The sequence below is a fragment of the Ctenocephalides felis genome, unplaced genomic scaffold (genome assembly GCF_003426905.1).
Source record: "Ctenocephalides felis isolate EL2017-DRISC unplaced genomic scaffold, ASM342690v1 CF-g0.4_SCAFFOLD_01170, whole genome shotgun sequence".
Classification (NCBI taxonomy): Eukaryota; Metazoa; Arthropoda; class Insecta; order Siphonaptera; family Pulicidae; genus Ctenocephalides; species Ctenocephalides felis.
The window spans coordinates 37,278,246-37,302,745 of NW_020537324.1; the positions used below are offsets into that span (position 1 = coordinate 37,278,246).

Consider the following 24,500-nt stretch of genomic DNA (forward strand, 5'->3'; position numbering starts at 1 on the left):
TTTTACCTCACCCATATGTAAGCTTTTATAGAGTTATATGAAAAAGTATGTTGAATTTAACTTAAAAGTAACCAGTCCAGTCACCACCGGAGTCGACAATTGGCTGGCATCTCCGACGCCTGCTTTTTACTAATTTAACGTATTATTCTAGTCTGACGGCTCGTATTTTAGTTTAACGGATCGATGAGGGCAGTACGTGCTCATATAGAACTTTTATCAGTAAAAATGACATTTTCAAAATCTCTATCAATATTTTCATGTGCCCAAGCGGAAAAGAAGCACATGTTTTTCAGTCGTCAGAGGCTTCCCCGTTGTGTTGAGCCATTTCAGATCATGAATACTAGGAAAGGTTCAGATAGTTTTGTAGATATTTTAGTAGATATTTATAAACATTTTGTCATTAATTTTGCTCGTCCTTGCTGCAGTGTTAAAGCAGGATTCCGCAAAAACACATTCACTGTTCTTTTTTCTTCTTTTTTATTTGAACCACGTTCTAATAAATCATCGACATTTCTAGCAACTTCATATAGGTGTATCGAATTCTGTACAAATGCCTTCAACTTTCTCATATGCTTAGCGGCAGCTTATTGCGACAATTGGGGACCTTTTGGATGGATGCAAAAGGGCGCAGCCTCGTAGCGCGACGCGTAACTTAGCACTCATGGCGTTTAGCGTGATTTTTTCTCAAAAGATCAACGGCAACTAAACCTTTGTTGACAATGCATCAAAGACAAAGCTTCACTATATCGGCGCACAAAAGAACTAGACCGAAATCTTTCATTAACTGTCGTTAAAGTCGGCCACGCTCTTACTTGACCGACTGTAGATAGACTAAATAGTTTTATATGCAGAACGCATTTTCTATTGCAATATTTGTTACCAACAAAGAGTGCATTCACTAGACATCGATATTGTAAATTATTTTATCTATATAACATTTATCACCTTTAATCAGAAATTAAAATGTATATACATTTTCTTATAAATAGTAGGGTTTTGTTCACTTTTGCGTTGCGTTTTTCGAGTCGATTAACCGAGCCATTTCTTTTTAATAATAAATGCAAAACTTTTCATCCAGTTAATTCGGATTTTAATTTTAACTCTAGCTAAAGTTTTAAAACTCACTTATAAACTTCAAATAAATATTTTTAACTTTGCAATTCAGTTTATATATAATTCTTATAAATATTAGACAATGTCCTTCATTTTGAATCCGATTGATTAATTTTTTTTTGTTTACTTCTCTCTAAACATATATAAACGTCGTTGCCCAATTCATAACCTCTTATATTTTGTCTATATAATAAAAACAGTGTTACTATATTTACTATATACTATATAATAAAAATAAATATTTATAATAATCGATTTGAACACATTTAATATTCACAATTCACTACTAGTTTAAGTTTAGTTTATAAGCCTAAATTTCAACTCTAAGCTAACTTCTTAAAATATTATAGTTCAATATTATTAAAATTCAATAATTTGAAAAAATATCGATTAAAATTGCATTAATAAATTTTTAATGAAAAACAAAATCTTTATTTTCAAAATAAACAATTTTTTAACGTTACGCTTTTAAAAGTAGCCAGATCTTGAAGCTTATTGTTTTAAATCGTCCTGTATAATATTGTTATAACTACTGTGCCGCAGGGCGACGCAATAAACAAAACTGTGCAGGTTCGTCATTTTTGACATGCAATATAAAATTGATCTATCATACAATTTCGGTTTGCGTTATTATTGTCAACTTTGAATTTGCAATTTTATATATCTTATCTCGTTTCAAATTTATCAATCTTTGATAATGTGTATCAATTCTTGTGACTGCTAAAATGAATAAATAGTTGTTTTGATTAATGGAAAAAAATTACACCCGGGGTTAGTTGAAACAAAACCTTGAAGCTACTTGTACCATACAAAAACTATATACATTCAAGTGAAGAAGGTTGACTAGAATAAATAGTTAGTATGTAAGATGTGATCACACGTAAATTGCGTACAGGAGACAATATATATTCTATTTGTATTAATCATAATTTGCGTTGATTGATGTATGAAAATAATTGCTTAAAAATAAGTCAATTTTATTGAAAATAAGTAGAGAATAAATTATCAAAAGAATTATTAACTTCCCGTAGGTTTGCTTTTAGTAATCGCCAAAAATATAAAATGAAAATTTTTATATATCTTTTGCGTTTCAAAGGTTTCTGAATATTTTGGCATACCTTAGAAAAACAGGATGTTTGGGTGTGTGTTTCGGGATACCATTTTTCATCGACGATTTCGAAAACACGAGTCAACCGTGAATGTTTCGGAAAACATTCGATTTCTATTAATGAGGAGACGTGCTGATTAGTTTTTAGTAGAGATAGGTACAGCCTTTTTGAAGATACGGGGCAAAAAGTGCCAAAAATAATAATTTAGTTTTTGAAGAGCGTGTGATTAGAATAATTCGAAAAACACTTTATTTGCATTAACAAAATGAAAAACTGATAAAATTTTTGGGAGAAGTGAAAACATGCTATTTGGCGATCAAAAATGATCAATAAACATATGTACAACAAATTATTAGATATTTTAGAGAGATTTTATTTATAAAACAAATTTTATTTACATTTCTATGGATTCCTACCAATGAGTATCTTGTGGGTATATTTTCATTTAATTTGATAGAAGAGTAGTTACAGCAAGTATCCATCTTTATTTCGTAGAAACATAATCTTTGAATTTCAAGATATATTAATTTTACAAAAATGCTGTTATAACAAACCTCTTAGCTCCTCTTCTCATGTTCTTGTATATACTCGTAACATAAGCGGAGGTTTTAAGGTACCACAGCTATATTTTGTTAATAAACAACAGTAATAAACTTTCTTGGACATGTCAATATTTGTCTTTCTTTTATATTTAAGCCAGCAGTCTACGTTATTGACACCTTTGCTGGCGCCGTTCTCAATACAACGAACAAATCGGTGCCGATGGCACATAGAGTTACATGTTACTACAGACTGCGATAATGACAATATAATGATCTGTTAATTTAGAAATAAGATTTTTATGATATATTAATATCAACAGATAATTGAACTAGTAGTGCATGGCATTGTGTCCTAAGACAAATTGCTGGAACATCCCGTATCATAATTAAACATTCTCGAAATTAAAATGATTAACCATCAATAAAAAATTGCTTTAAATATAAATATAAATCATTGCTTTGAAATAATTATTTATAGGGGAAAGTCCCCAAGTGCGGACATCTAAAGTTTTTTATAAATAAATTAAAAAAATATTTTAAGAAATGTTTATTAAATTATGATTTATGTTAGATAACAAAATTAGAAATCAAACTGAATTAATAAAACCGCAATCTTTGCTAAAAAATAATTAATACCATCAATCAAACTTTGCTATCAATAAATATGATTTTAAACAGTGGCACCTAGTACCGGACATTTCACAATAACCTGCATTGATCACATATATAGCCATCTCCACGCTCTGGAATGTATGCACATGTGTTTTTGACGAATAGTCTTAGATATTAAAAAATAAAGTCACTATTCATCCACCCTTCTGGCTGAGCCGCACCGATGCTCTCAGCTGGTGCATGTATAACCTGTTCATTCTTTGACTAGGAAATACGAAAAATGTAGGGTATATAGTGACTGTTAGCACCCATACAGAACAAAATTAAATAATTGCAATAAATTACGTAAGTTTTAACAAAAAATATCAATATGTTTACTGTCCGGCACTAAGGGTGCTAAGGGACAGACATTTTCGTTCATTTGGTGGCCGGTGCTGAGGGACAGACATTTTCGTTCATTTGGTGGCACCTACTAAAATTGGTTAAAAGATCTAATAATATTCTACCATTTTACGGATAACAATCAAGTACAACTTTTATCTTTGCATACCACTCAAATGTAAATGCATAAATATGCTAGAATGACTTTCATAGATATTTAGGTGACGCCGTGATTTTGCGCCTAAAACAGCAAACGGTTGCTTCTGCCGTGGCCGCGTGCGTCACAGGCGACGCCTGGCGCGTGATCCTGTACTTGTGTGCCCCCATGCCCCTTTTACTACTATTTTGAAAGGAAAAGATTTATACTCGCCTAAATAAATCGTGTTAAATAGAGTGTCCGGTGATTGGTGCCGTCTGGCGTTACGGGACTCCCCCTAATTACTGTAAATTTCTTTGTCGTATTATATAAATATAATATATGATAATGCTTATATAGAGCAAAGACCTCTATCTATAAATTTTAACTATATTTATCTACAAGAACAAAAATAAAACTAGTTCGTTAGTGTCTGATTATCGCTCAAAGATAAACGCTAGTCCTCATCGAGATACATCGAATGGCTTTTAAATTTTTGAAATCGGTCCAGCCGTTTTTAAGAAAACGTTGATATCAAAAATATGTTCACATACCCAATCAGTATCACACATACTTTTTCCAAATTTAGTCTCATTCGATTCAGAATGGCTTCAAACGTCGAGAAAGCATAAAATTAGCGACTCGGGTTTTTTATGAAAAAATAAACTTCTCCTTCGGGAAGTTAATTATATGTTATTGATATTTAGTAAATATCAAGAATTATTAGTAAATATCAATTTATCAGCATTACTTAAATTATTAAGATTCATTGACAGCCGTCGTTAAGAAAAGTTAGAAAAACAGCTCATAGGGCTGTTTAAGTTCTGATGACTGGTAATAAATAAATTAATTAATTTTTATAAAGGCACGGTGATAAAATTTTCGAGTTAGTAAAATCGTCCATATGATTTTCTACTTATAATTTCGCCTCTTTTATATTTTCATTTATAGACTTTTGCGTTGGTTAATATGAATGCAATATTCAATAATGTTGTTTTTTATATAGTATAAAAACTGTGTAATTTCTATTCACGTTTGGACTACTATGTTTAGGGAGGGTCCGTTTGACATCACGCGTGCTTACAAAAATGACTAATTATCGGATTTAATTAACGAGTTCAGGATAAAGAATATATGGCAGTACAAATTTTGAATTTTTAAATTGTATTTATTTTAGGAGACGTAATTATTTAAATAAAAAGGAATAGAGCCAAAATCAAAGTTCCGTGCATCTAGATATCAAACAGTAGCATTTTGCCTTAAGACAAGTTGCATAAATTTCCCGATACGTATACATAATCAACTTTATCAATAAGAATTGAGATTCTGTTACTAAATAAAATATTCAACTGATTATTTCAAAATTAACATTTTTGGTTTAACAATCAAATTATCGATACAATTTCTAATTAATGCATTCCAAACATGCATAATTGTATCAATTAAATTAATTTGTTTCATCTATTTTGTTTCATCTATTTTATGTTCTAAAAAAGTATTGTATATAAGTGTGCACGTCAACTGCAATCAGTAGCTACGGACGAAACAGCAAAGTACGATGCGTAGATTCATATTAGAATAGCTTGAGTTGGCGGCGAAATTATAAACGTCGACGAATTTTTATAATTCAACCGCTTATCGTACTTATATTTCAATATGTATGAAAAATATCGTCGTATAAAGTTTCATCAAAATTGTCAAAAAAAAACAACATACAATTCCGAAGAAACGGCTCGGCCGATTTTTACCAAAAATTAATCAATGCGATTTCCAACCAATTACTTTCGAACTTCTTTGTGGCCTAAAACGTGGACGAAAAAGTTATTGTCAATTACAAAGAAACGGCTTGTCAATTATCGGCTCATACACACACACACATACTTTTTCCAAAATTATGATCCAAAATGACTTGAAACGTCGAGAGAACATAAAATTAGCAAATCGGATTGTTTCGCGAAAACGTTAACTTCTCCTTCGGGAAGTTGAAAATATCTTTTTGTGCAAAGAATTAGATCTATTTATCGAACTTTGGAAAACAATGTACTCATAAAATTTATATTAGGTACATATATAAATATATGTACTTACATAATATATAAATACCCACATCTGTGTACTTTTAATTTATTATCCAAGAGCCAAGGGCGCGGATGTTAGAAATGACATTGACCATTTTATGCTCTCACCGTGTATATTTATTTGTTGTTCTATGTTGTTACATCACGTCTAAAAATATACGAACGGCGTTACTGGTATTCAACTAACGTGCTTCCTCGAGTATTATTACATCATATTTATTTCGAAATTATATATTTTAGTTGTATTTAATCACTTAATTCATTTTATCAAATTTATTCAAGAACATCATCGTTTACAGTTTTTTTTCCAAATATAAATAACAATCTGTCTTATATGAGAACATTTTGTAATTGTGTTATTTATTAACTTCCCGTATATATAGTAATGGGCTGAAAATCGAAAATGCAAATTTTTGCATTTCTTCACGTTTTAAAGGTTTCTGAGGTTTCTGATCATTTTGGCATACCTCAGAAAAAATGGATATGTGTGTGTGTATTCAAATCAACCGATTTGAATAGTTCGAAAAATATTCGATTCATATTGATAGGGAGATGTGCTGATTAGTTTTTGGCAAAGACAGATACAGCCGTTTCGTGCAAAAATGGCAGTTTTTGAGAGAACTAAGCATCCGATTTGAATGATTCACAAAACTTCCTGCTTAAAAAAATTGTTTTTGGATATCGAGAATTATTCGAATTTTAATTTTAATTCTAGCTAAAGTTCTAAAGCTCTATACTTCAAATACTTCAAATAAATAATTTTAACTTTGCAGTTTATATAATTCTTATAAATATTATACAAAATTCTTCATTCTAAATCCGAATGATTAAAATTTGTTTATTTACTTTTCTGTAAACATTTCATGTAACAAGTTACAGTATTTATAATAATCTATTTGAAAACATTTAATATTCTTCGAGTTTTTCATTACGTTATGGGAAGTTCCAGCAATTTGCTTTAAGGCACGATGTCATACACCACTAGTTTGTTGAATGATTAATAAGACAACCCAAAGATCAATTTTAGTTGTGATGCATTTTAAAATACCTCATTATTTTATTAAATTTGTTATAGGAATGCCCGATAGGTGATATAACTATTTTTTGGAAACTTTGAATAAATAGAGTTATTATCCCTATTATTATAAAATATTTGTTCTTTTGTTTTGTATATTTTCTAAATTAAGCATTAATTTTTTAATTGAATTTTGTGTTATATTATTAACATAGTATAAGTGCTGCTGTGATGGACCTTCTCTCTAACATCGTTGCTTTTTAGAAGGTAACCCAACGGATGGCATCCATATTTCATTTTTTTGTAAATGTTTTGCTAATAAAATATTTTCTATTTTTTAAATTATTTTTACTTTGAAACATATTTAGAAGTATATTCTCAAGTAAAAACAGATATCACTGCTGCTTCATGCCTAGGTGGATGAGTTGGGTAACACAATCTGAGAATGTCACGGCAAGCCAATATTAAATGAAAGTCGCGAATTTGTCAGTTTTTTGCATTATTCAAAATAGTAAACTGTATTAATATTTAAAACGTATTTTTACAAACTGTACGAATCATGTAATATAAAATATGTATTTGCAGTAAAAATAATAATGAAAAATCTTTTTAGATTCATTACGCATTTATTATTTGATTAAAAATTATTGATACCCTTATAAAAATATAGTAATAATTACATTTGATGGTTTAACAAGTTCTTTAGTATTAATTCATAAATGTTATATGATAATCATTGAGTACAATTCGACAATATATGTATGTCAATTATTTAGAGTAAGGCGGGGTATGAAGATCCAATTTGACTTGGTAATTATTCTGTAAACCAAATGAAGTACATCGTAATACATTTAGAATCAAAATTTCTATTCAATTCCTAATTATATAAATGTGCCTTTTCACTAAAATTGTCAGTAGTCCCTTTTTACCCAATAGGCGGAATAAAATAAGACAGCCAGGAGGCAAATAGATTCAATGTCACACAATAGTCAAACAATTCAAAATATAAATTTTATAAGCACATTTTTGACAAAGGTAACACGGTATTCGTTGGAATATTTGGAATAATTATTAGTTTAATTTATTTCTTGTAAAATTGCTTTTATAAACTGAATTTAAAATTTCAAATAGTATTTTTCATTGTTTACGCCTTTACCAGGGTGAGGATTCAGTTGGTAAAATTAACAATACATCTTGAAATCAAATAACGTATATTTAAAAATTATATTAAGGTCTTGTCTACTAAACTAACAACGAAAGAAAATAGTTTTGTTATATAAACATGGTCGTTTATGTCCTGGTAGCGATTTTATTGATTTTAGGAGATGGCTGATTATACATCTTTTAACCTATACTCTCAAATATTGTAGTTAAAAAATTTAAACCTTTATTTATTTGTTTTTGAGATTTTGGTGGGTGACCTTTTCACCCGGGACATTTAAGCCCCGCTCTATCCTACTATCAAGCTTTTTTTTCAAATATCTGTTTGCGCAAAGTCTTAAATTTAATTATTATTATTTGAAAATCGTGAATTTTGTATTTAAATTTCGTTCTTTTAATTATTTTCTGAGTTATATCTCAGTGCATTTAAGACAATTTTATACATGAAATTAAAAAGAAAAGATTATATAAGCATTGCCCTATCGCTAAGAAAATCATATTGACTTGGTAAATAGGTCAGCTCCGGGAGGGTGTGGTAAATCGGGGCGATAATGTAGTGTTCGTTGCGCGTGTCCCCCATTACGAAAGCGGCGAATCCACCACTATGGCATCGTGCGTAGTTACTCACATTCTCCTTATTTTTTTTGTATTTTATACCATCGAAAATGTTAGGAATTAAAAATAGTCAACAAATAGCAAAAGCAGTACGATCACGATATATTTGAAATTATAATTAATAAGGTTTATTTTCAATTTTTGAAGAAAGCAGATAGCAAGAACTTGAAGTACAAATAAATTTATTTGTTTAATGTCGACGTTTCGGAACAAATCCAAGACTCTACCATCTGATATATAAATATAAATATAAATATAATATATATATATATATATATATATATATATATATATATATATTAGGGTGGTCCTTAATATGGACATTTTCGAATTTTTGCTTGCCTTGCTGCCAAGGGCTCAAATGGTTCCAAATTGATAAAAAACAACACTTAAACCTAAAAGATCTGGAAAAAGTGAAAAATTTACCAAATTTTTCAACTTAAATAAAATCATGTTTTTTGTTTAGATTGATTAGGAATTTAATCCTGAATACAAACAATTTTGTCTCGTTTCAATAAGACGTTTAGTTTTTTAGGTATCTTTTCTGCCAATTAGGAAGAATAAAAAAATGGAAAACTGAGAAATTGCGCCTCAAAGTTTTCATTCCGCTCGTATACATTCTCCATGCTAGGCTCTATATTTCTTCTGTAACTCCAAAAATAATTTGAATTTATTTACGAAATTTTAGGGATATATTTTTGGCTAAAGATTTTTATAAGCCTCTAAAGCAGACTCCCCCCGTAAGTTTAACCCATAGTATTTGTTTAATGTTTCTGATAATGATTAAAGCATTCATTAAATTAATGAAAACATAGTGTTCAATATATATGGAAGCGTGGTCCATATTAATACCAGAATTGTTCCAAATTGTAGACAATAATAAATTCATTCATTAAGTTTATAAAATGTGATTGGTATTTTTGTATTTACAATGGAAAAGAAAAGGTTTCAAGAATTATAAATTTTGGCAGTGAGACTAGGGAGAAACAAAAGCGAGATTAGATCTGACACTTGAATTTATTTTGTTTTCTCCGTGCTGTCACTATATGAGCCTATCTGTCCAGTAGAAATGCGATGCGTGTTGACGGGCCGCTACAGCAAATGCGGTGCGTGTTGACAGGCCGCTACAGCTCACTCCGCCCCAATGAAAAAGATTGTTTCGCATCTCTGACTGCCATCTTGAACTTTCTTGTAATTTTTTTTGGTTGAGATTGTGTGATTAATTTTATTTGTTTGTGGCCGTGGCCGTTTTGAATGCCGTGTTAGCTTGGTGAGTTGGTTGATTGCTTACGTGGCCCTTCGCTGGCGAGTTAGCGGTTGAGTAGATGTGGCCCTTCGCTGGTGAGTTAGCAGCTGAGTATATGTGGCCCTTTGCTGGTGAGTTAGCGGTTGAGTGTATGTGGCCCTTCGCTGGTGAGTTAGCGGCTAAGTGTATATGGCGGTTGCCAAATTGTTTGCTGATGCTCCCTGTCTGATGCCATGGTGCTTATTATCGACTTATTTACCAGAATAATAAGTGATTTATTGAGCACGTGTTGTTATTGATCTCGAAGTGCGTGATCGGAGTCTCAATTGTATGCTTAGAATGCTCTTCGAGTTATGGCAGTTTTGTAGCCATTTATAATAATTATTTATATTTTTAAAAATTCTTTTCTTAATAATTCATGAGACTTCAATTTATTTTTTTTTTTGGTACTTCAAAATATGTCTTGATCTTCTTACCTTCTTTTATGTGTGTTACTAGTTATCACGTCGGGGTCACCAAAATATGGAAGCGTGGTCCATATTAATACCAGAATTGTTCCAAATTGTAGACAATAATAAATTCCATGAAATATTATTTATATTTGGTTTATTTTACGTAAGATTAATATTGACAACACTATGTGTTATCATATTGATCGTTTATGAAATGTGATTGGTATTTTTATATTTACAATGGAAAAGAAAAGGTTTCAAGAATTATAAATTTTGGCAATGAGACTAAGGAGAAACAAAAGCGAGATTAGATCTGACACTTGAATTTATTTTGTTTTCTCCGTGCTGTCACTATATGAGCCTATCTGTCCAGTAGAAATGCGATGCGTGTTGTCAGGCCGCTACAGCAAATGCGGTGCATGTTGACAGGCCGCTACATATAGTATTAAAACATAAAATTATATTCCCAGATTCTATGACCACAAATCAATTGTTTAAATTTTCGCTGTAATTTATATGTTCAAAAGTAATTGCAGATAATAAACGATATTGCAGATAAATAAAATTACGTTTATAATTGTACCTAAAATGTATGCCTTACAAATACAATATGTAAAAAAGTACAATTTCAATATTTTTATCCCATATTCATTAGCTTCTAATTCTATATTTGAGTCCACCCTATGAGATTGAGTAATTTTTATATCACTTTTCTCTCTATTTATTGATATCATAAAGTTATACACAGATCATGAAATCTGATTTTAATTATGAGCTAGACATTTAATTTCATCAAAAAATATAAACTTTTTTATGCTTCTGAAATGAATAAATATAGTATGATTTTTTTTAAAAAAAAACAGTATTGACATGAATGTTATTTATCTACATCAAATATATTGGAGCAATTATAAAATGATTAAATTTATGTCAAGATAACCACACTGATTAAACATGTTATCGTCTTGGAAAGAATTGGCATCGTATTGAGCATTAGTAATTTATCACTTTTACTGTGATTGTGAGGTATTTTAAGCAAAAAAAAATATATTAGAAATAAGGTCAGTATGTTCTTATTCACATATCTTTTTCATAAATTTCACTTACTTGTTAGTTTTGATTGATTTCTTTTGAGGGGCACTGACTTATTACATTACATGTATACATAAATAAATATTTTAAAATAAACATGATATACAGAAAAATATATAAAATATCAAGTTATACTGAAGTAAATTTTCATTTAAAGTTGATGAATAACTTTTACTTGGTTGCTAACTATCAACGCCGTGTTAAATCTCAACTTTCAAATTCTTTCCAAATCTAAATCACAAGGTTAATATTATTTTGTTTATATATAATATATATAATATATATTATATGTATATATATATATATATAATATAAATTGTTTGCCAAGGAACACAAACGTGCAAAAATGTTCATATACGTATTGTTACTATTAATATAAGTACAACATACATATATTATAGTTACTATTTATTGTTTGCAAATCAATAGCACACCCAAGACTTATCTATATATAAATATTTTTAGCTATGTTTATTAACTTTTCTTTAAGTATAATACCTTGGGCTAAAAATTTAACTCAAAGATTTTATTGTGTCCGTAATTGTAAATGACACAAGTAATGTATCATAAATTTCAATTTCTCAACGCACCCAATATTTTTTAAGCAATATAAATTAATACAAGTCATTGTTTAAGATTTTATATACTTTCGATATTTTATTACTTTTTTCCTATAAAAACCAGGGATATAAAAACATTATAAATTACACATAGATTCTGTACAAAAAAATATTTTATAACTTTCAAAATACCGAAGCTAACGTAGTTATTTGAACTTCGCATAAAGTACAGAGATCTCTCTTTGTTATCTAAATGCATCAGATATATTTTTGTAATTCAAGAAATATAATTGATGTGCATATATTGCTACAATATATTTACATTAACTAGTAGCATGGCATCGTGCCTTAAGGCAAATTGCTGGAACTTTCCGTACCAAAAATTAAAATTTTCAAAAAATATTCAATTTTCTTTTAGAACTAGAAGAAAATCGATTCTTGAGATTTTTAAAATTTTTGAAAAAAATTGACCTTTTTGAAAAGTTTGATTTTTTTCTATACTGAACTATTTTGGAAATTTTGAACTTTTTTTTCAAAACGCGATACGTTAGCTGCGTTGAAACGAAAGGCTGAACCTGCCTTTGTCAAAAACTAATCAGCACGTCTCCCTATTAATATGAATCGAATGTTTTTTGAATAATTCAAATTTGTTGGTCCGTGTTCTAAAAATCGTCGACAAAAAATTGTATCCATCAATTTTTTCTAAGGTATGCCAAAATGCTTAGAAATCTTTGAAACGTAAAGATATATAAAAAATTTCATTTTCGATTTTTTTGCGATTACTACGGGAAGTTAATAATAAGCAAAGTAGCATAAAATTATTTCAAAACCTGAAAGTTATTCTTTTTAACTTCCCGAAGGAGAAGTTTATGTTTTCATCAAAAAATCCGATTCGCTAATTTTATGTTTTCTCGACGTTTCAAGCCATTCTGAATCGAATGAGACCAAATCTGGAAAAAGTATGTGTGTGTGTGTGTGTGTGTGTGTGTGTGTGTGAACAGATTTTTTGCCGTAAATCGACGTTTTCTCAATAATGGCTGGACCGATTTCAAAAATTTAAAATCCATTCGATGTATCTCGATGAGGACTAGCGTTTATCAATTTTGCGCGACGATCAGCCAAGCCGTTTCTTTGTAAATAGCAGAAAAGTGAAAAATTTTTCGTCCACGTTTTAGCCCGCAGTTCTAAATCGATCTTGAAAATTCAAAAACCATTCGAAAGATATTGATTGGGAATCGTGCTGATGAGTTGTTGGTAGAGATCGGCCGAGCCGCTTTCTTGTAATAAAGTGTTAAAAAATTTTTTTTCGACGATTTTTATAATTATTTTTTTGACGGTAGATACCATAGTCTTCTAGATCATACTAAAATATTACGGCTCTACGACAATTGGTTTAACTTTAAAAATTCGTCAAAGTTTGCAAAACTTGGCATCGTTTTTTTTGGCATTTGTCAAAATTAGACCTTTCATCGACGTTTTCTCAAAAATGCCTGAACCGATTTTAGAAATTTAAAAGCCATTTGATGTATCTTGATGAGGACTATCGTTTGTCAGTTTTGTGCGACGATCTGCGAAGCCGTTTGTTTGTAATTTGAAAAAAAGTGTTAAACTTTTCGTCCACATTTAAGCTCATCCTACCGAACCGATTTTAAAAAATCAAAAACCGTTCGAAAGATATTAGTTGGGAATGGTACTGATTAGTTTTAGGTGAAAATCTACCGAGCCGTTTTCTTGTAATTCGTTGTTGAAAAAAAAATTTGAGCCGATTTTTATGAAACTTTTTTTGATAATATACATCATGGTCTTATACAACTTATTGGAATATTACGACCCTACGACAAGTAGTTTAGTTTAAAAAAATCATCAAAGTTCAAGAAAATAAGTAGTTTTTTAACGTTTGTTAAAATTAAAATTGGACGATTTTACTTCGTATAACGATAGAGTACTTGGTTTTAATGAACATATCAAGCCATTAAAGTCCTATGGAAACTGGTTCAATTATAACAATTGTTGATTTTTGAAAATTTACTTTTAGAAAATACTCCGTGTCAAAGTGGTCGCTCGTTTTCAATTATGTGTAATAAATCCACTCGGAATACTTCAATCACTCATATTTTAATTTAGTTTTTATTGATTAAGTCGATTAATTACACATATCGGGAAGTTCATGTAACTTGCCTCAAGGCTAAATACCAAACCAACTAGTTATTAGTATCTTTATTATGTATCTATTTTTGCCTACGATTGGATCATTTGTTGTAAAATGTTTTATGGTTTCCAGATAATATAGATTTTATAATGGTCACAATAATTCGCAATAGGATGAGGCGGAATATAGTGTTCAAATTTGACTTTGGCAATTTTATTTTGAAAACCAAACCAATTATATCACAATAAATAATACATATCAAACAAACAACTATCTGATTATGTTCAATTAAACTCGCAGCAAATTCATCATTGTATAAATGTGTTTCTTTTCTGCTATTTTTCAAATATTTGTCACCTTGCCCTTTTTGAAGAATTTCGCAAAAGAATGACTATATTATTCAAATAATGCAAAATTTAAATTTCATGGAATCATTTTTTACAGAGATAACACTGTATATAAACTTAATCTTGCTATTTCATCAGAAATATTCATCAGCAGAGTAGAAATAACTATTTATTTAACTCAACTCTTGTAAAATTGCTTTATTTAACTTAATTTGATTTTTATTTACTAATTTTCATACCTTACACCTTTGCTAAAGGACCAATTAAATCTTTATTCTGGAAAAGATGTAAAGTATGCAAAATAGTATTTAAAATAGAATTTCAATTAAAAAAGCTATTTTACAGAAAAAAATTAAATTAATTGTTCATCTCTGCTGTCCAACTCTGCTGATGAATGTTTCTGACAAACCACCAGATCAAGGTTATATACAGTGTTATCTTTGTAAAATGTGCCCGTAAAATTTATATTTTGCATTGTTGTATAATATTATGAATTAGTTACATGAATATTATAGCTATTATTTTATAAAATCACTTTAAAATTTAAAATAAAACATTGCATCTTTTTGCCCTCTGGCTTTCACATTTTACTCTGTCTGTGGGGTTACTGAGCATAGTACAATAGTTGTTTGTTTGATACGTGTTATTTGTTGTGATTCAGTTCATTTGGTTGTGACAGTATAACTTTCATCGTGAATTACATAATAATTATTGACCTTTTTTAATATTCAATAATTAATTTTATTGCAGTTGCTTAACAATGTCGTCTAACGAAGCAAATGCAGAAAGTGCGAGTGCGACCGTACCGACTGCAGAGGTTGAGGCGTTGACGCTGAACAAGAGCAATGGAGCACCACCTTCACCTGCACCACCTGATTCACCAGCACCACCTTCTGGAGGTTAGTTTTGTTTTATCAAATATAAGAAAAGATTGAAATTTAGTAAATATTTATAATAGAAAATCATAATTTTTAAATTATTATATACAAATTAAGTTTATCTCTTGCTCTTCTGACTGACGATAAACAAACCAAGTTCTTTGATATAATTTAGAGCAATACGCATAGGTCACACAATATCAATACCTTTTCAGAAATATATTTTTTTTTTAAATTTTAAAAATCTTTAATTTTTGGAAACATGAAACTGATTGAGAAACTCTAGTTGGATAACATTTCAAAATTTTCAAATATAATATTATGAGTTTTTGCTTCGTTTCAAATTTATGTTTATAACTTACAGAATTTATGAAATAGAACATTTTACAATTTCAAATTATATTATAGTATTATAATTTATACAGCGTTTGTGTCATACTCAAACACTTTGAAATATTTTCAATATCAAACAATGATAAGTGATTTTTTGTCATTTTTTCTATTTATTTTTACAATCTAACCATATTACTATAATCACATACATCTTAAAAAATTCCCTTAATCTTCAGAAAGATTTATCAAAATCCGAATAATCGTTTAGGAGGAGTATTCTTTCATACATCGTTAAAGAGGAATTATATATATATATATATATATATATATATATATATATATATAACATATAGGTATAATATATATACATATATATATATATATATATATATATATATATATATATATATATATCTTAAATATAAAATTCTTCTGTAACTATGTATGAATGATTAATCCTCTTAAACTATAATTCGGATTTTCATGAATCTTCCTGAAGTTTGTTCGGGAAATTTTCTAGAATTTTTAGATTTATAGAAATATAGTTAGATTGTATTAATAAATGGAAAAAATTACAAAAAACCGCTTTAATTTCCAGTACGTATATCTTATGCTATAAATCACAAAGGTAGACGATTTTTCGTGTGATAAATTTGGAAAATCAATGTTTTAGTCGTGAATAAACAAAAAATCATTCATTTATACATCCATATCTACAGGTATGACTAAAATTATTGGATAACCCTTGGCATTAAAATAAATTGAGCTATTGGAAATAAATTTGTTCTATTAATTGCAGTGTATAATTTTTAATATACAATTTTATTAAACATATTTTGATATTTGTTAAAGTGATAATTAAAGTGTAACTGCGGGAATTGAGAATCATAATTTTATTTGAAGCAGTTCTACATTCAACATAACTCGTATTTGTGCAAATAGTAATTCGAAAAACAATAATTATTATTTTTAACTGAACGGTGTAAATATTAGTATAGAATATTAAAAAAATGTAGATGTGGGTACAGGACAACGTCTGTCGGGTCATCTAGTATATATACATATATATACAATATATGTACTCCCACAGCTAACGATTGAGAAATCAAATCGATATTTTTATCGCTAAGATAAGCATGGAATTTCCAGTGTATGAGTTCGGCTATATCAGATTTTAAATTATTTTAATTTTTTTCATAATTCTATAATACCACTAACATGTGCTTCCATCTTACAAACTATACATTCAAATCTGTATATAATTTTTGTAAGTTACAACTAGTCCCAAACATTTGTTTCAACTTATCCTAAGTGTGATTTTTTTACATTAATCAAGATAACTACTTAAACAATTTTGCAATTACAAAAATTGTTACACATTATCAAAGATTAATAAATTTGAAACGTCGTGAGATATATGAAATTTAAAATTAGTCAATAATAATAACTCAAACCGAAATTTTATGATAGACGAATTTTATATTGCCTGTCAAATGTCAATGACGGACCTGCACAGTTCTGTTTATTGCGGGACAGTTGCTACGATAATATTATACAAGGAAAAATTTATGTCTAATGCAGCTATAAAAATATTTTACTATCGCTTAAGATCCTATTTAAAAACCCCTGTTACTAGTTATTGTATAGCCCCTAACTCCCCAAAATTTGTTGGAATTTCTTCGATTTACCAATAGGCATCATGGAATTTTAATTAATTTTATTATACATAAATTCTAACTTATCTTTTTTAAAAAAAAAATAAACATTTAACCCGTTACAATATTCACGTGACTAGAGTTCAATATGCCTACTATATAAGTGTAATTTGAATGAGTGCATATCAAGATTAGCAGCATTTCATAATGTGCATTAGCACATGCGATAGCGCGTGTCTAACCGGATTTAGTGGTGATTTTGATATAGTTCAGGTGGAAAATTTCCAAGAAAGTTATATAGAGAGAAAAGTTTAAATTGTGTTAATAATTTATGTATGCGCGTTATATATCTGTTGGATTCTTCCCTTATATATAAGCATATTGTGTTGATTAATTAACTTCTGCTACAAAAATTCATAACCAGTTATTAGACAGAAATTCAATATTCAAGGTATTTTGTCCGATGTTGGGATGAAAAGTACAGGAGCAGAAGGATTTTCTCTACTGCTTTATGTATGTCCCAAATAAATGTATTTGTTCATACAAACGCATTAAGTTTCACATTTTCCAACAATAATACTGCTTTAACTGCATAGAGACGAAATATCGAAGCGCGTAAACGCCGCGCCGCCGTCTAACGGATCAACATTGGTACGGAACCCATAGGAATGTAAACAAAATTTATACTTATTGTTAAAATCTCTATAAAATATCTGATAATTTGATGTGCATATGTCTAATGATCATTTTTGACCGCCAACTTCTTTTGTGTTTTGATTCACACAACAACATTTGCAGTGTACCTAAGATGGAGTCACATACATTACTACTATCTGTTCAACAATTTACCTATTCAACAATTTGTCTACGGATTTATCTATTAACTTGTTAATCAATCTACCATTTTACCGGCTTACCAGTTTACCTGTCAACCTATTTACCTATCAACCCGTTTCACATGTCTATCAATTTACCTGTCAACCTGTTTATCCGTATTGTTATTTGCCTATTTACTACTTGTCCTGTCTACCATTTTACATATCCTCCAATTAACTTGACCACCAGCTATCCAACAAATTACCTTCTCACCAATTTACTTGTCTACCAATTCACCTATCGACCTGATTATCAATACACCATTTTACCTGTCAACCAATTCACCTGCTTTCCAATTTACCTGCCATCCCGTTCTAAATGTCTACTAATTAACTTGTTCAATAATTTATCTGTTGAACAATTTACCTATTTAACAATTTGTCTACTAATTTACCTATCAACCTGTTTATCAGTCTACTATTTTACCAAATACCCAACAAATTTACCTGTCATCCCGTATGAAGTGGTTGCTGAATAATAACAGATTGATTTTGTTCAATACTATTTATTATTATTTAATACAATTTGTGTATTGATTGGTACTTGTTGGCCGAGATGGTTGAAGAGGCCTTTTGCTTCGATGGCCGTTTCTTTTATACAGGACGGAGGCGGCCATCTTGATGCGTGCGCATCACGCAGGGCAATCACGAGGTACGGCAGGGTCGTACTAATGGCAGGGCAGCACTTAGGTGCTGCCGCACGTACTACATGTCTATCAATTATTTGTCTGTTTATTTGACTACATATTCGCCAATCTACCAGTTCTCCTTATATACATATCCTCCAATTTACTTATCCACCAGTTTACTTTTATAAATTCTCTAATTCACCTTATTCATTTACGCATTATAAATAAATTAACGCTCAAATTGATTCTACCTTTTAGTTAGAAAACAATTGTATGTGAAAAAGAAAAGGGCTGTTTTTAGGGTTTTCCCGGTAATTATTCGATTTTTTCTCGTCGGAATAACCATCCTTGTACTTCAACAAACATTTTTAAAAAATAATTGGCCAAATTGGTCCAGGCGTTGTTGAGTTATGCGCTTACCAAAACATTTTGCGATTCATTTTTATATATAAGATTATTTAAAAAGTTGATCGCTTCTCAAAATAAAATAATAGAAGACAATTTATTCATGTACTCTTACTTGAAAAGAACATGACGCAATCACGTATGTTACATTTTTTTCTCTGCGACAGAAACGTATCTCACAAAATGTAAGAAAAAATAATAATCAGTTGTTTGTAATATCATACTTGTTTTAAAAATTTATCACAAGATTGAAGATTATTAAAAATAAATAGAAAAATGTTAAGAAAAACTAAACAATTCAATATAAAACGTGTTTTGTCTTTCCTGAAAAGTAGTAGTTTTTAAGATACGAGGTTGCGTCAGAAAACCATCGATATGTCCGAATAGATCTCTTCAAATACATTTGAAAATCAGCAAAACCATTAGAATTTTTAGAATGACTCATTTAATGTAAAATTCAAGTGTGTTTAGATCGTAAAATTATCATTATTGGGATGATTTTATTTGTACAATTTTATTTAAATATTTGGAGAGTTTCTAAATCCTCATAAATTGTTTCCTTCATATTTTTCTGGCACAAAACGTAAGATAATTTAGGGACTACAAAAAAAATCTACCAATATAAGTTATTTAATCTTATATGTGAAAATTTGTATTAGATAATATATTTTAATGCATGAACACTAAAAGTATTATCTATTTAGGACCAACATTCACTGAAGTCTTCAAAAGTTTCTCAAAATTTGGTGATACAAAATCTGATGGTAAACACATAACATTATCACAGAGCGATAAATGGATGAAGCAAGCCAAAGTCATTGACGGAAAAAAAATTACTACCACAGATACAGGAATTCATTTCAAAAAACTTAAAACAGTGAAAGCATCAATTGTAGATTATAAGAAATTTCTTGAAGATTTAGCAAAAGCAAAAAACATTCCCGTTGAAGACATTAAGAAAAAAATGACGGGTTGTGGAGCTCCAGGATTTACTGGAGTAGAGGTATGATTTTAACCATATTATATATATACATATATATATATATATATATATATATATATATATTTATATCCATGTGTTTTTTTTTAATAAAAATTAAGTGTATTATGATAATAAATAATTAAAATGGCTATAATAGACCAATTTATGAATGAAACTGCATTCAATAAATTCCAAAATTATTCCTACGTATTTCTGTACTTTTTTAGTATAGAAACAAAACATATAATTGTATGTCCAAATAACCAAACTTATTTATCATATGTTTATTTTTACTAGCAATCAGAACTTTTGTCCTATTATCTGTGGTTCTCATTTTAGGGATGTATTTAAATGACAACCCATCGAATAACCTATCTATATTATTAATTTATTATTTAATTTGACTCAGCAATGCCCGCGGAGTCTATTTTTCTTTGGTATTTACCATATGGTAAAGGGAAATTGGCTATTGCTACTTTTTCAAATTGGGTTGTCCAAAAACGAACCAAAACTTAAGATAAAACATATAATTAGAGATAAGAACTATATCTGCAAATTTTATTCAAAATTATATGTAGAAGTTAAAATAATTATTTCACTGAATTATTACCCCACTCCCTGAACCGTCTCGACGTTCTCATAGTAGAGATCGGCAACGAATAGCAGGTAATAGCAAAATCGGTTTACCGAGTTGGCTCGTGCTGGACAGCACCGACACAGTATTGACTGGAGAAGCAGATCAAATGATGCTCGAGATGGTTCCAGATCAAAAATCGTAGAGGGCGTCCCGAATGTGTGAGAGCATTCTAAAAAAAATGGTTCCAACGATGTCTTCTTCTTCTGTAAAATAATAGAACCCATCGAAAGTAGCAACAAAACTACGGTTTGCTGGCGGCCAATATAGAGACAAATTGAATCAAAAATAGGTAAAAGGAAACACAGATGGAATCTGAAAAACTTGAGTAATAGCAGAGTCAAAGTAAGGAGACAAAATTTTGCGTAATGAAAGATGGAGACGAGGCAGTAGAATAAAATTAGAATAAGGTAAATTGTGTACTTCTGGAAACGCTGGAAACGTCGGTAAGCTAGATAATGTAGCTAGAAAGTTGTGAACAACCCAGGAGATGGTGAAGAAAATGGATGAACGCAGAAAGTATAAGAATACTGATCCGAGGATGCATAAAAAATTGAATAATAAATTAGAGCGAAAAACGAAGAAAGCAAAGGCAAAAAACATGGACGAAACGTGTAACAGGATAATGGAACATTAGACACAGCGTATGATTTAATGTTTCAGTCTACAGAGGTAATGGACTGGACGGAAAAAATAGCAGAAAAACATAAATAGAAGACGATGATAGAAATAGAGCACTAGAAAATTTTCAGCGTGTGGGAAAGATACATTGAGGAATTGTACAATAGAGAAAATTGTCCTGACAATATTGACATCGAAGAATAGACGACAAGGGATCATGCATATTGAAAAGCGAAGTCTAGAGAGCAATAAAGAAAGAAAACAACGGGAGATGGTGACATACGGGCGGTTCTGCTGAAGAAGCTGAGCAACAACTGGCGAAATTTCTGTACTCCCTAGATGTCACAACTACAGCTCATCACAAAAAACAAGTGCAACGATTACAGGACGATCAGTTTGACTTCGCACACAGAAAAGGTACTAGTCAACATCCTTACAAGACGACTCAAAAATAAGATCGAATAGCACATGAGCGAAAACCAGTTTGGTTTCAAAAAAGAAAGAGGTACCAGGGATGCTATTGGAATATTGAGGATAAAGTCTGTCAGATGTCACGACGTTAACGAGGACAAATGCTGCTGTTTAATAGATTGGTAGAAAGCCTTTAACAGAGAGATCGCAGGCTGATTTAGAACCTGTATATGGAATAGAAAGTAAAGGTGCAAGTAAACCACAGAGATACAAATAGCGTTAAAATAGATAGAGAAGTGCGGCAAGGATGCTGCCTGTCATCGATCCTATTCAACCTGTACGGAGAATGGCTCGTCAACGAGGCACTTGAAGACCCTGATGAGCTCCTGAGGATAACGGTAGGAAATCGAAAATTGGAAGAAGTGGATCATTTCAAATACCTGGGAAGCATCCTGACCAGAGTCGGATACTGCACAAGAGAGATCAGGATATAGAACGCAAGCACCAAGGTGGTATTTACGAAGAAGAGAACGCAATTGACGAGCAAACCAAGTCTCGACTTGCGGAATAGACTAATAAAGTGCTATGTCTGAAGCATAGCTCTGTAAGGATCAGAGTCATGACCACTAAAAAAGGCCAAAAAGAACTACCTGAAAAGTTTTTAAATGTGGTGCTGAATGTGAATCAACAAAAAAGCCATGAAAAGAATGGCAAAAGAAAGGTCTCTACTAATCACAATCCTGAAAAGAAAAGGAAATTGGATTTGTATAAATGACAGATTATCTAAATTTCTTGAGAAAGCTGCATCAATAGTGGTACCATATCTCTAAGTTAATTGTAATGGAGAACTATTTATTTTGTATTTGTTTTTTGCACTTTTAGCTCCTTATTTCCAAAACGGCTGGACCTGTCTTTGTAAAAAAACTAATGAGCACGTCGCTACCAGTAGGAACCGAAATCGTCGATGACAAATTATAGCTCCACAAAACACAAACTCACCTACATATACTTAAGTGTGTCTTAAAATAAATTGCTGGAACTTCTCGTACCGTGATAAAATATTATCTAAGCAATTTATTAAATGCTTTCAAATAGATTATTATAAATACCGTGAATTTCATTCTTCTTATTTTCTAGACAAAATATAAGAGCTTATGAATTGGACGACGATGTTTATATAAGTTTTCATGAAAAGTAATTAATACATCAAGCGGAGTTAGAATGAAGAAATTTATCTCATATTTCTCAAAATTACATAAACTGTATTTATTGCAAAGTTGAAATTATTTATTTCAAATATATAAGTGAGCTTTAGAATTTTAACTATAATTATTTTTGATATTAAAAAAAAATGGAAACAAACATCTTCTTTAAATTTTAAATTTAAAAAAATTGTCTTCACTAAAAACTAGTCGTTTCTCTGAAACGGCTCGGCTTTTTTGCCAGAAACTAGTAACCACGTCTTCTCATCATTATGAATTGAATTTTTTTTGAATCATTCAAATCGGATGTTCGGTTCTCTCAGTTTAATTCTCTTAAGCTTAATTTCCATTTTAGCTTTTCGGACAATTACTATAACTTACCCCACGGAAAGTTATTAATAAATTTATTAATAACATTCGAAAAGCTTTGGCTTGTGCCTCTATTTCAAACTCGGAACATCCGTTGCGATAAAGCGTATTACAATTTTTAATAACAAATTTATCAAATAGAAATAGAACAACCGTTAATTTATCATCAGTAACGATACATTATCATTTAAAAGACATCACAAGAGCTCACATAACTCGTTAAGTTCTGTTAAACATATAACAACAAGTATATTTGATATTAGTAGTCTTTGGAACATAAAAGATCATAATTTCAATCAAATGTTTCTTTTTAGTGTACGAAGACACCATCGGCTGTAGAGCGTCTTACGGACACTTCGAAATATACTGGATCACATAAACAACGATTCGATGAAAGCGGAAAGGGCAAAGGAATTGCTGGCAGGAAAGATTTACCAGACAATTCCGGATATGTCACGGGGTACCAACATAAGGACACATATAATAAAATCCATTAGATTTAAATTATATATTTACATCGATATGAACTAAATAATAATTTATTATAAATATTATTGTATTTAAGTCACTAAAATGTACCACTGTCACTTGAAAAGTTAAAATTGCAAAAATTGCATCATTCTATTGTTATAAATAATAAAATATGTCGTGTTATTATATTAAATGAAGATAGTTTATCATTATACAATTATATTAAATGAATACAATTCGTAACTATTGGTGAAATAATGTTTATAAAAGAGAAAGAAATTATATAAAAGTTCAATAAAAATTATTACTATAATAATTGTTTAGCGTATGATTTTGAGGAAAACAAGAAAAGTAAGATATCTTGAAGAACGTTTCATCTAGTTTAAAAGTCATTTTGCATATATGAGTATAGGGTAGACCGGGGTCC

General features: G+C 30.0%; 1 protein-coding gene across 2 annotated transcripts in view; it reads left to right on the plus strand.

The window, feature by feature from the left end:
- LOC113365748 (TPPP family protein CG45057-like) overlaps window positions 1–24,115 on the plus strand; it is a 99,229-nt gene extending 75,114 nt beyond the window's left edge. Inside the window, exons 2-4 of one of the 2 annotated variants that reach the window (XM_026607283.1) lie at window positions 15,359–15,507; window positions 20,088–20,386; window positions 23,917–24,114. In XM_026607283.1, the coding sequence (XP_026463068.1) occupies window positions 15,369–15,507; window positions 20,088–20,386; window positions 23,917–24,099 (621 nt within the window). In that variant the 5' untranslated portion in view covers window positions 15,359–15,368 and the 3' untranslated portion in view covers window positions 24,100–24,114. Of the gene's footprint in view, window positions 1–15,358; window positions 15,508–20,087; window positions 20,387–23,916 lie in introns of both variants that reach the window. The other variant, XM_026607282.1, reaches the window with a different exon arrangement.
- The last annotated feature ends 385 nt before the right edge of the window (window positions 24,116–24,500 follow it).